This window comes from Vanessa atalanta, chromosome 11 (assembly GCF_905147765.1).
Source record: "Vanessa atalanta chromosome 11, ilVanAtal1.2, whole genome shotgun sequence".
Lineage (NCBI taxonomy): Eukaryota > Metazoa > Arthropoda > Insecta > Lepidoptera > Nymphalidae > Vanessa > Vanessa atalanta.
Window position 1 is genome coordinate 3,527,901 of NC_061881.1, and position 13,397 is coordinate 3,541,297.

Sequence of the window (13,397 nt, forward strand, 5' to 3'; positions counted from 1 at the left end):
ATTTGTTTAATATTAATTGATATTCATAGTTAATGACTTAAAATAATGTTAAATAATGATACAAAACGTTATGATGATGAGGATGATATTAATTTTAATCATAAATAAACCAATGAACACCTGAGACATTAATGGTAGGGAATAATCAGAATTATGATAAAAAAAATTATGATGGTGATGATGTATGATGACATTATGATAATAATGATGTGATGATTTTAATGAATATGTAAGTAATTATATAATTGTTATTTACAAAACTATATAAAACTTAGTTCTCCTAACATTTTATGTACAAATAAAACATTGAACACGTAGGTAGTTGTCTACAGTCGCTTAATATCTATTGGTAATCTGCACCACCGGCCTGTCCATTATATATACAATTATTTAAAAACACTAAAAACTACTTACGTCTAGTAAATGAATCGGATTATGTTTAAGTTCAAATGTTTGTTATTATACTATTTTCAAAAGAGGTTTTCATTATATTTGGTAAAATAATGAGGTTATTATCATTTCAAAACTGATCAAAAATATTAATAACAAATTGCAAGCTATTCAGCTTATAAAGGATTTAACGTATCTGTAAACAAAATTGTTTTCTTCTAACGTTTTTAGTTCTTACTTTTGTTTGTGATGCTCAAAGTATATCTTGAGATAATAATGCACTCAAAATTAGTGGTTTCATATATTAGTATTAAGTACATACTATTCTATGTTTCTTGATTTTTTAAACAGCTAAAAGTAAAATAATTAACAACTTAGTACTCACTAATAACATCTTAAAAAAATAACAAAAAACCTTAAACTAGACTTTGTGACTTTTACAAAATGTTTCTTAATTAAAACAACGAAATAATAAATTAGATAGACAAAAATAAAATGCAGTTTTTGATGACAATACGAACTAATATAAACTTATGACTATTATGAGGAATTTCCAAAGTTGAAAACATTGTTGTCAAAATACATTTATACAAAAATAATGTTGAATATTTAACAAGGATAATTATTTCACGCCTGATAAGACGAATATATATAATAATTTATATATGCTAATAGAAAAATATAAATAAATTAGGTACCACAGAGACACGTGTCTCGTAAATTCGCTCTCAACCAAGGTAAGTATCGGGTTATCCGAGTGTAAACACCGGGATAACCTGGTCTACCACACCCTACACCCCATGACACAATACCTGTAACATAAAAATGAAATTCTATAATCGACAACATACGTCTAGTATTTATGATAATCTCCAAAAATTGACAGCTTAGTTTAGTTAGTTATGCTTCTGACCAAAAACAAAAACTCGCTATTGCTTATTATTGGTATAAGTACGAGATAAATATAAAATAAACGATATCAATAATGTCCAGAAATAAATAATAAATCAGGCAGAAATTTTGCTACAAATATCTTTGATTTTCAATTGTGATATTTCTATGTCTATTATCGTCTTGTCCAATTTCATCTTGCTACATACCTACTTATAAAATATTACATGTCTAATTTACTATAATGAAATGAGGTAAATTCACAACTGCACTTCAACATACTGATGTATCTGTTTAGTTTCTACTAATATAATGTTGTTTTAAGAGATTTATTTCCTTACCCACAATCTGAAATCTGTCGCCTTGTTGTAGCAATAACGGTCCACCACTATCACCTTGACATGAGTCCGTTGAGGCTCGACCCGCGCAAAGCTATAAAATAAAAACAAATTATACAGGCACTAATTTCTTTAATTCTCATTAGAGTAAAACCTATAACAAAAATAGAAAATTGTATCAAAGTAATTTGATATACCTATACTAAGTACTGATTAAGTTATAATGAGTTTTATTAGGTATATTTATTTTAGATAGGCAGAAAAGTAAAATTTCACACTGGCCTTAAAAAATTATAAACCAAGTTTTCACCGTCAATGCACTACCGGTCTGTAAGCTCTAAAGTGTTATGTCAGTACGACGTGATACATATTATGTATTACGAGTGTAGTTGTGGCATCATTAACTGACTGGCCCTTGTCCCATTTAGATACTTACAAGTAGCGGACTGAGCACATACTTAGCACTTAGTTACATCCTTTTTCGATCTTTCTCATAACTTATATCTAATCATAGTAATACCTAACACACTTCGTGTAATAAGACATAAACTCCTACTGTTTGACAGTATTTACTTTATCAACAAACTAAAATCGTAAAACTCTATTATCACCACAATATTCTCATCTCGGCTGAGTGCATTCGTTTAACATTAGAAGCCCAACACTTCAATAGGTACATAACATCAGGTCTGATGACAGAGTAATATTTGTTTCTCGGATAAGACTCATTTTCTAGTTACAGTATTCTCTTTCTTTACAATTAAATATTTATATTACTAGATATTGAATATAAAAAGCAAGTGACATTACAATGAGGTTTAATATCTCACAAAAAAATTAATAGCTGACTGCATGCTAGGTGTGATTACACGCTAACAGCAATCACATGCAAAAGTATATTCCAAACTCGGCATAAATCTTCCTATCACATTGCAACAATAGTAACGACTTTTTTTATCTTTCTTTTCTAATCAGATATACCAGAAAGAGTTTTCTTGATACTGAAAACAAAATTGTACAAACCATGTTGTTAGTAATGCGTGAGGCTCGATACTTCATGCCACGACACTGCGTAAGCGATAGGATCGGAACACGCACCTCCTGCACGATGGCAGGTAACTGACCCCCTTCGGACGTACGGCCCCAGCCAACTACAATGCCTTCCTTGCCTGATGGATCTACACCTGAAAGTTGAAAAAGGTCTTAATTATGTTAGAGTTATATTAATTTATGAACAGATACTTTATCAAATAATTAAACGGCATTTATTGACACGAGTATACAAACTTTGTACCCCTTGGGAAAAAAGGATTTTACGTAATATTATTTTTTATTCGTTGAGGCACGAAGTGAAATAATAGAAGTGATTACAAGTATACAACTGAGGCCTAGACAATTGACACGATTTATTTCGGCAGAATAACTGATGAGTGGTTCTCACTCGAGTGGATTGTGCAAAACACAGAAACAGCAGATTATATGTGATGTGCATATCACGAGGAAAATAATCTGAATTTGGACGTGGTATATCCTGTTAAAATATATTAGTCTGACGGTGTGGTAGTTAAGCTGGTAGTGTGAAAATAATCGTACTTGCTGGAGGGAGACACACTGGTTTGATGATCTTCGAAAAAGTGACTGGTTTTCGAAGTTTTAGTAAAGCTATGTCGTTGTTGTAGGACTCAGCATCGAAACTACGGTGTCGGACGATGGCAGTGACTGCTCTCATGATAGCAGCACTCTCCGTCGTTATCGTTTGATCGTGGTCGCCCAGTATCACTCGAATTTTGGATCGTTTAAGTCTGAAAAATAATATTAATAAATTAATTAATTTACAAAATTAGAAAAATTTTAAATTACACATACAAATAATGCGGTAATTTTAACGTAAAATATTTTATGAAAACATTAACAGTATAGACATAAAAGGCAAAGCCGTCACAAAGGAACAGAGTTTAAGGTCAACAGATAACACTTTCATTCTGAAATATCATCAGAATAAAGTTAAAAAAACATAACCGTAGAAACTTTTACACGTGTAAGATATTATAGCGAACGCTCAGATAAATGTTTTCCGGTATAATGCTGATTTAAGTTTTACAGTTTTTTTCGCAGTGACAAAGCCCTACCAGGTAACGTATATAGTATATTATACTAACTTTCTAACACAATGAGCCGCTGTCAAAACATACTCCTTCGTCAGCAATGATGCCCCGCAGTGAAATTGACCATCATAGACCAGCCGTGCCATCCACGGGTACCGGTTGATACCCGCTGCAACGCCGCCTACTATACGATTCTCCTGGTTCGGCCCACTGCATTCTACAGAGAAAGTGACGGTTAATGAACTGGTATAGGAAGCTGGAGCCTGTGTTACTGGTTAATTGACTAACATAAGGTAATAGTGACATCGGATTACTTTAAGTTTATTGCGCTCTACTAAATCAGATGATTATTAGTCGTTGATTGCGAGAAAGTATTATATATTTTTAGAAAAGTGGCTAAGGGCGAGATTTGCGAAATGATTCAAATTAATTTACAGACAGTTCATATAAAAATATATTATTATTTCCATTTGTTAATCAAGTAATATTACATATATCTTGGCATATTCACTGATGAATAATTTGGTGAATAATAAGTAATAAGTATTATTTGCACCCAAAATTTAGAATGATTAACCAACTAACAAGTATGATATTTTATAACAGCAGAAACAAAACGTAAATACCTCATACTCACCACTGTTTATACATATTTAAGACATACACATAATTATGTTACAATATTGCTTTAGAAATAATCATCATCTAATCATTTACACCAATTTAATTTAATAACCACATCTTAAAAATAAATGCACTTAATATTTACTGAATATATCAAAACCAGGGTCATGACCTTAAGCCTTTAAGATACACAATATACCACTAAAGAAGACTCGAAAGGGACTAAAGACAAAGCTAGAGGAGAAAAGCAAAAGGTAAAGTTTATTGTAATCTGAAGGTAAGAGGTGAGAATACATTTGTGCGGATGGATTACGATGGTGCTACATATAAAATTGCATTAATTTACAAGTGCTTTGTATTATAACCTAATGTGTAACTCACCTATCTTTCTAGGAAGTGGATTCGCTTTTCCGCACTCTAAAATGTGAATGTGAATGAAAATAATTAGATTTGTTGGAAATTCTACTGGTGGAAAGAGAATTCAACTAAACTAAATATAAGTGTGCTACATATTATAGTATGTACACGAAATAGTGACAAAGATCGCTATCATTGTTTAATATATTGAACGTAGTTGGGTAATATTTCCAAAATACTTTTCAACTTATTTACCTGAATATCATTAACGTCATCTTATTTTGTATTCGTTTCGCATATTTCGTTTTCTTATTTATAACTTTCCATTGTTTTATTACTTAGTAAACCCAATTATATATAAACTTCTGTTACATACCGCATGAGCAGTTCCTGACCTGAGGGTCTTCGTCCTCATCTTCCACACTCTGCTCCTCTAAGAGAGGTACCTCCAAACCGAAGAAAGAGTCGAAAAGAAATCTCGATGATCTGTTCCCAGTGGATACCTGAAATAATAAGTTTCTACTATAAACAATTTGAAAAAAAAAAACAATTAATCGTATTTCCTATTTTATAACTAACTTATTTGTTTATATTAGTTATTGCACTGTTTGGTGGACGGGTTTCCGCCTAAATTACTCTGAACATATGTCCGGCGCTGGGACGCTATAAGGTACCGTCGTAACAATAGCGAGCAGCGTCAATGTAGAGGTTAAGTTAATTTTTTCTCCCGTTTAAGAGTCACAAGCGCAGCATATTTATATTTGGGAGAGCACCCTAGATCAATAGTACTAACATGTTACGTTTCCGATCTATGCCGACTATATAGCAAATAACAATAAGCATTAATCATATATGTAGAAACGATTCAATTTTCAATGTGCTATGGCCTAACTATTCTTAATGCATCATAGCGCACGACGTACGTGGTTAATGGTAAGTTTAAGTGAAATTAAGCTATGTTTCGTTCCTGTATCACGTAAACTACCTGAAGTTACATTACGTCGTAATTTAGTACAATATATCACGAAATAGAACATTACACAAAATATACTACTATCAAGTAGGTACCTAATTGCGACAAAAACATCCATTATTTAATTGAAGATGCTGTTGAAATAGCTAGTTCACTTATAAAAATATAAAAAACATCTAGATGACAAATGTATAAATAACCTATTGATACATTTGTCATCTAGATATCTATGTGAAAATTCCGACATTCGAAAATTCTTCCCTATTCACGAAATAAAACAAAGAAGTAAGCATTCAAAACTTTTCACCTAAAGCGGTTCTGATTATCAACGTTTTTTCCTTTTTTATATGTGACTTATATAATTTTGATATGCACTGCGTGAGGCAGTTAACTTTCCCGCTGAGCGCGGATGTACCGACAACATTGCGTAACATAATTGCTCGCTAATGTCAATGTTACTTTCACAATCTTAACAAGATCGTTCCGGTCTTCTGTGATGTTGTTTTTTTTATCTTTTTCCCTTGTTCTTTGATATGATTGCTGTGAACTCATCTTTTTTTACATACTGAAGGTGAAAGGAAAGATTTTGTTTGAGTAGAATTTAGCAACAGCAATCAAACCACATATTAAGTTGCGTTTCTTTTTAAACATACAATTATTTTAAATGTCGCTTCATCGGCTTTCCCATTGTAGGAATATTTTGTATAAAAACGTTGATAGATTGTTGTACAAACAAACTTATATACTTCTATTTATTTTGGTTGCAGTTCTATAATACAATTAAAACATAATTCGTTGTTTGTAATAATAATTTATTGTATAAATTTAAATATGCGTGTGTTTATTACATTTTATTTATATATTATTATTTTAGAAAAGCATGGGCCGGATCTACCATATGGCTTTTTGGGCTTCAGCCCAGGGTCCCGTGGATTCAAGGGGCCCCCAGCTCTAAGTCAAGTCAAAGTCAAAAATAGACGACAATGCGAAAGAATCTATAACTTTATTAAATTAAACAGTTCGTATGGTTTGCAGCCCTGCCGAGTCCTGCAATTAACCAAACCCATTCTATTAATTTAATTCAAATCTACGTTCAGATATGTCTTAGGTGGGCCCCTAAGTAGTGTTAGCCCAGGGCCCCCTAAACTTACGGTCCGGCCCTGTAAAAAAGAACCGACACATTTCAAGACATAGATACCCAAATATAAAACAAGTTCAATTTACAGTAGTCCGATTCGTTCTAATTAAAACAAATAGACCACCACGAGGAACAAAATGCGTCTATTTTCTTTGCTTTACCGATATAAAAAACAATAATGCTCTTCACATTCCAACAGCCGAAGCTGAATTTAATTCGTACGCTTTCCCTCGCATTGCTACGTAACTGTGACGAAACATACGGATATGTGTTATAAATATTAGATAACCTGTGATATAAGGTGATACAAGGCTAAGGTTGCTTATATGTAAACAATTATGTTGTTACGACCTAGATATACTGAATACATAAAATTTAAAGTTACGTAATAGACATTATAAAGTATATGTCGTATGCTTAGTATATAAAAGAAAATTTTTGACATAGGTATCTAAGATTTTTAGTAGACTCTCGTTTCCACCAAACAAATCTACTGACTATTTTTTTTTTATTGTATCTTGCTTTTTGCTAACGGTGCTTTTACCAGTGAAAGGAAATTTCTGTTGGTCGTTGCCTATCTGCCTGGTTTTTTGATGATGAAGATCCCGAAACCCTTTTTTTAAAATAGGAGGACAAGGAGGTCTTTATTTTTCTAAAAATAAAATTGATTTAAATTTGTAGATGGCAGTGTTTACATTCTCACGTCTCGAATTATGAACGAGAGAATAATAGAGTGTAATAGAGTGAGCGCACACACTTTGACTATGTGATAACTCTTGCGCATTAGCCTCGGTGAAGGCGGCCGTGCGGCCCAAATGGGCCGGGAGGACTTCCTTTACTTTTAAGCTAAAGAACCAAATCGTGACCTAACAGTCTATGAACCTTGTAACTTTCGCTATATATCAATCAATGTCAAATATTTAATTAAGTATCGAGGTTGAATTGACAAAAAAATAACAAAAAGATCCTAGATTTGATATAATTCGTGCAAATTTGAACTGAGCCATGACCCGTTAGCTCGCAATGTTGCAATGGACCTTGATTTTAATCAGCGTTCGTTAATACATTTGAAGTTCAATATCAAATCAAATTGAATTACATTTTGGCGACAATAGACTATAAACAAGACAACGTCGTGTAACAACAATCGTATCGTAATATCGTATGTCCGACGCCATAGACTATACAACGTTGTTCCCGTAACATAAACTTACTGTAGATTAAACATTAATCTTACATGCATAAACGTAAACCTACATTTCTAACAAACACTAAAAGTAATATATTATTGGTTTCTTTGATATTTTAAGCTGAATTTAAATTAAGGAGAGTTAAAGGATGATAAATTACGTTTAATTTAAAGCCTCACAACAATATACTATGCTTCGTAGCTTTTGTTTTATTCGACTTTTATAACGCCTTCAAATTTGTAAGGTCAATCAGTAAACTACTTTCCAAAGTAATTGCGGGCCTTTCACAAGGTAATTGTTATTGTACTCTCGTTTTTGTTATCCGAAGTCGTTTATCAAAGACAAGAAAGTATTGACGCTCTTGCTTATAAGGAAACGAGGGCAACTTTTTTAAACAATAATTGATAAAAACTTATAAATGTTGTAGTTTAGGATTAGAAACAAAACTGTTGTTTTGATTTACAAAATACTTCATATATTATGATCCTCAAATAAATATACATTGTAAAAAAAAGTTTTCAACGAATTTCTGATATGCCTAATTTTCCCTTCGGTTGAGCGTAAAGTGATTTTTTATTTATTTTGTAAAGTGATTTAATTCGCTCCCAGGAATCAAGATTGAATATAAAAATAAAATATAGCGTTTTTCCCATCAATAGGCGGCTATTATATCGTCAAGCTATTGTAACTTAATATACTTATTAAAAACCTATTTATATTTCATAGAGGTTTTTAAATGTTATTTGCATCTATATATATTACTATAAGTAAATAAAAATAACTTTCTTCGTCTGTTATTATTAAAATATTATGATTGTATTCATCGATCTAAAAAAAATATTTTGTATGTGACGCATAAACTCTTTTGCGATAATTTGGGGAAAGTCGATTAAAGTAAGCTTAATAGTTGAATGCAAACATTAGTTCCGAACAATTGTACCTCTGGAAAAAATGTAACCGGAAATTCAGTGACGTAAAACGGAAATTTTAAAATTATGTAAAATACAAGACTTATATCATGAAGATATAAGGATATATTTATGCTATAAACAGCTATAAAAGGTTGCGCAGTACTTAATTTATCAAATTTATTTTAAAATTAATTATTATATTTAAATAGTACTAGTGCCTATAAGTACGCCTGTTTTTCTATAAACCAAAACATCACCTTCATTAAGAAATTGTGAACATTTTTATTTAAAATACTAGATACTCATTTAATGACTTAGAATTACAAAGTTAATAACTTTTATCATACCTCTGAAATTATTTAACAAATAAAGGTCTCATCTTCGGTTCTATAAAAAAAAACCGCTGATTTAATTTTTTTTTAAAACAATCTCACCAATCAGTTGCCATTACTTCAATCATATTTTAAATTTATTTAACAATTACAAATAGATGTAAATTACCTAGTCCTGTACATAAATACTCTCCTGAACGTAATATCTATAAATTTTATCGTAATGACAAATTAAATGTAGTTCGAAATAACAGTAAAAAACAAGACATTTACCTGTATCTGTAATCCTTGTCGGGTGAAACAATGATCAGACGGAATAACTGTAACGCTGCCCACGGGTATCCTCAAAACAAGCTCTGAGCAGAACTAAGTACACAAGAACAGGAAGAGGGCGACTGCTGTCCATTTATCTAATAACAAAGCAGTCTGCGCTTCTAATGAACTACGATAATGGTAGAGGTATGCCACGACAATTAATTGAAACTGTCGTTGTTCTAACATAGGATAAATTGCCGCCGATACGTTTATTACAAAATTATCGTATGTTAATTTTATCTTGTGTGGAGTAAATTGTATTCCTCTTTTTCTATTATATTGATGCAAAAAACCCCTGTATTTACATAGTTTATTGCCGTATTGAAATTAATTAGATATTATATATTTTTGACAGTGAATAAATAGGTACTTATAATGTAATTTCGTTGCGTGTTAAATTTTCATATTATGCTTTTTTGTATTTTGCTCTGAGTAGACCATTTCGGACAATCCTTGGATTTTATTAGAAATATAAAGATTTTTTTTTAATAAAAACTTAATAAGATTATTTTGGTAAAAATGAAGTTAGGGTTAAAATGTTAAAGCTTTTCAGCTATGAAACTGTCTTCTTCTATATTTAATATATATATAAGTCCAACACATGTTCTAACTACCATCTAAAAAAACATACCTTTTGTCACTAAATATGCTATAGGTATTTTTATGTAGGTATATGTATTTTTATCTCACGGAGCTACATGTTTAAATATATTATATAAGAGTACACTTCCAAACTGCTACTACCTACATACGTCGAGTCCGATACCCTATGATATAAGACATTTATACTTATGTTTTGTCAAAATGATTTATGTATATTAGTATTTGCCCCTAAATAATTAAAAATGTTGACTTTATGTACAAAAAGAAGCTAATTTAGGATGAGCAAAATTAAAAGCTAAAGGAGGTATGTATATTGAATAAGACAACGTTATATAACGTTTCGTAACCGGCGAAAGTAGTGCATATCCGTTTCATTTATCGATAATATTGCTCAACCATTATTATAAATCTTATGGGTATGTAAATGTAAACAACAAATAAATATTATGTTTAAAAAGTATATATATGATAGAATATATGTATAGCGAAGCAGACTATGTCGTAAGTGTGTATGGTTGTGCAGTTGTAATATATAATTGTGTGTGTGTTGGGGTATGCGTATGTGTGACTGTATGTCTCTACGTGAGTATGTTTGGTGGAATTCACGTTAAACTTTTAAGAATAACTTTTTATTATAATCATATTATAAAATATATTACAATTAAGTAAGATAGAACCAATTACAGCGCAGTAACGGTCCTTTTACTAATAGGAATATGCCCAAGTAATAAATAACGGGATTATCTTAGTAATAATGATAGGCTCTTTATATTTGACAGTTCGAGATGGTTATACGTGAATAAGATCTATGCTGATATTAAAGACTTAGTGTATTTAAAACACACTCCTGTTCCCTAACAGCTTTTAGAATAAGCTTCCTAGCTTGTTCTATGAAGCACCACTGCTTGTTTGGTTTATATGCATGTGGAAAAAATTGTGAGTGGCGCTTGTACGGGCGTGAATTAGCAATCTTCAATTAAGATCTGTAGTGTTTTCATAGAATTTAACTTATCGTAATCGTAACTGTGTAAACGTAACAGACTTAAACATACAAGTACCTACCTAACTAGTAAAATTAAAATATTTAGTGAATAATTATTTTCAGAAACTAATTAAGCATTAAAGATATTTATTTAGAAAAAAATAAGCAAAATGGTTTTAGTAAGTATAAAAATACGTAAAAACAGCTACCAAATAGATTGATTCAAAAATAAGAAAAAAATTACTATCGACATTAAAATACACGAGTGAAACTTTTTAACATTCCTACGTATTGTAGACATATATATTTATATATCATAAGTATTAATATTATATAACGTCATATTCATTTAAGTAATTCCCACAGTTGCTTAACGTCATTAATTACTATTTGTAAGCAATTAACGTAAGTATCAAGCGAGTGCAATCCACTGAAAGTAAAAGTGCATTCGAAGTCATTGCACTGTCGTGCGTAATATGACCGATAAAATGTTCATTTTTTAAATTACTTACATGGTTATCAAGTATAGCGTCCTGTGGATGTATTTTCCTAGCCTCAGAGAGGGCTAATGTAAGAAGCACACAAAATATAGCCACTGATCTCCATGGGCACATTGTCGTTGTTCGGGTGTCGCGATATTTTGTGTCGGCGCGTATTTATTTGCGCGGCATCTCCGCGCGCGCTTTTACAGTCGAATTCGGCAGCAGTGATTCAATGGCATTATTTGGATATTTCGCAAACAAATCGCTGGCCGACTGGCGCTGTCGGCCGCGGCCGCGCGGAATCCTCTGCGAGCTGGGGTCTTCGGCCACCACTTCGCGAACTTTCTCTTCGAACCAAAATAATAAGCCCCACCGCCGTTACCACCACAACTGTATATACTACACAGCTGTTTCATGTTATCGTTATCTTACAATAAGGTTGTACATAAATGATATATACCAATTTAAATCCTTTTTTATTACAATGCAAGTACCAATAATTTTACTTTCCTTACTAATTGGTCATTAAAAGAATTTTATTTATTATACATCATTTAATATCAGTCACATAATATTTATGTTTCAAATTCTCTTTCAGTGTAGATAAATAGAACTTAATTGTTTATATTTGTGTTAATAAAATGATAGATATCTACATCATGACCCTGTCATCTTTCACGATATCATAACTGGCAGATGCTGGATTTTCCACACTGATAAATGAAAGTGAAATCATAGCGCCGTCTCAGTAGGCATTTCCGCAACACGTTCAACAAAAAGATCAGAACACGTAGCAGAATATTAGAAATTCTGTTTCTTCGGAATTTAAACTTTTTAATTTTATTTCCACTAGACAAAATTAAAGTTCTTTTTATACTTGTATCAATAGATTTTTTTTTTCATTCAAAATTTCCTTTATTCTAATACCTTTATTTTATGGAACTTGAATTGATATATTAATAGTAGGTAGTATTTTATTTATGTTGAACCTCGATCACGCAGGGTCGGGTCGGAGCTTTTTTTTATAATATTAGTATTCATCTGCTTAGACGTTAGACAATTGTATTAGTTAATAATTTCCATTCGCATAATCTATCTAAAATTGTGGATATAGCTTTTACGCCTGCCCTAATCCTCTCAATAGGATATATTACTTATATCAATTCCCTGTTCATAAATCAATTCTCATTCACAAATAAATGAAATAAAATTATAATAACTTATATCGGATTTCATTATTTTTATCTGTCTGAATATAAAAAATACAGCCTTACTTCGTGAGATATGCCTAGACCTTTAAAAGACCTGCAAAATCGAAAGCGATTATCTTACGATGTTGTAATCCACTACGAAGACATCTATAGCGATTATCAAGAGCGAAATAATCTTTCATAACAGGCGTAATAAATTAAAAAATATACTTATCGTTAAATCATATTAATTACATAATCGAAGGGTCTATGGGACTATCACGGATAGAGCAAAGCAACTGTTGCTATCAAATATCTGTTGCGGATTGATATCAAATCAAATAATTACGAGTAAGTATAATAGACCTATGCAGTAGCCTAACACTCCATAATACTGATTTATCGATTGCAACATTTAGCAATCCGCAACAAATATTTGAAAGCAACAGTTGCTATGCTATAAACGTAATAGGCCCCACATATGTATGTTAGTGACTTTTTAGAGAATTAACAAGTTGAGCAAAAAAGTTCAGTAGTTAATTGCCGGTAAATATCTAATCAACAATTGGAATTGTA

General features: G+C 31.5%; 1 protein-coding gene across 2 annotated transcripts; it reads right to left on the reverse strand.

The window, feature by feature from the left end:
- Positions 1-940: 940 nt before the first annotated feature.
- LOC125067467 (trypsin-1-like) lies at positions 941-9,594 on the reverse strand. Of its 2 annotated transcripts, XM_047676101.1 has the most exons (7): positions 9,523-9,594; positions 5,082-5,208; positions 3,779-3,941; positions 3,213-3,421; positions 2,643-2,803; positions 1,623-1,713; positions 941-1,202 (listed from the first exon to the last, which is right to left on the reverse strand). In XM_047676101.1, exons 3-7 carry the CDS (start codon positions 3,868-3,870, stop codon positions 1,081-1,083), a joined length of 675 nt encoding a protein of 224 aa, XP_047532057.1. In that variant the 5' UTR covers positions 3,871-3,941; positions 5,082-5,208; positions 9,523-9,594; the 3' UTR covers positions 941-1,080. The 2 variants fall into 2 exon arrangements, with proteins under 2 accessions (XP_047532057.1, XP_047532058.1); XM_047676102.1 differs by lacking the exons at positions 5,082-5,208; positions 9,523-9,594 and adding an exon at positions 4,730-4,818.
- Between the last annotated feature and the right edge of the window lie 3,803 nt (positions 9,595-13,397).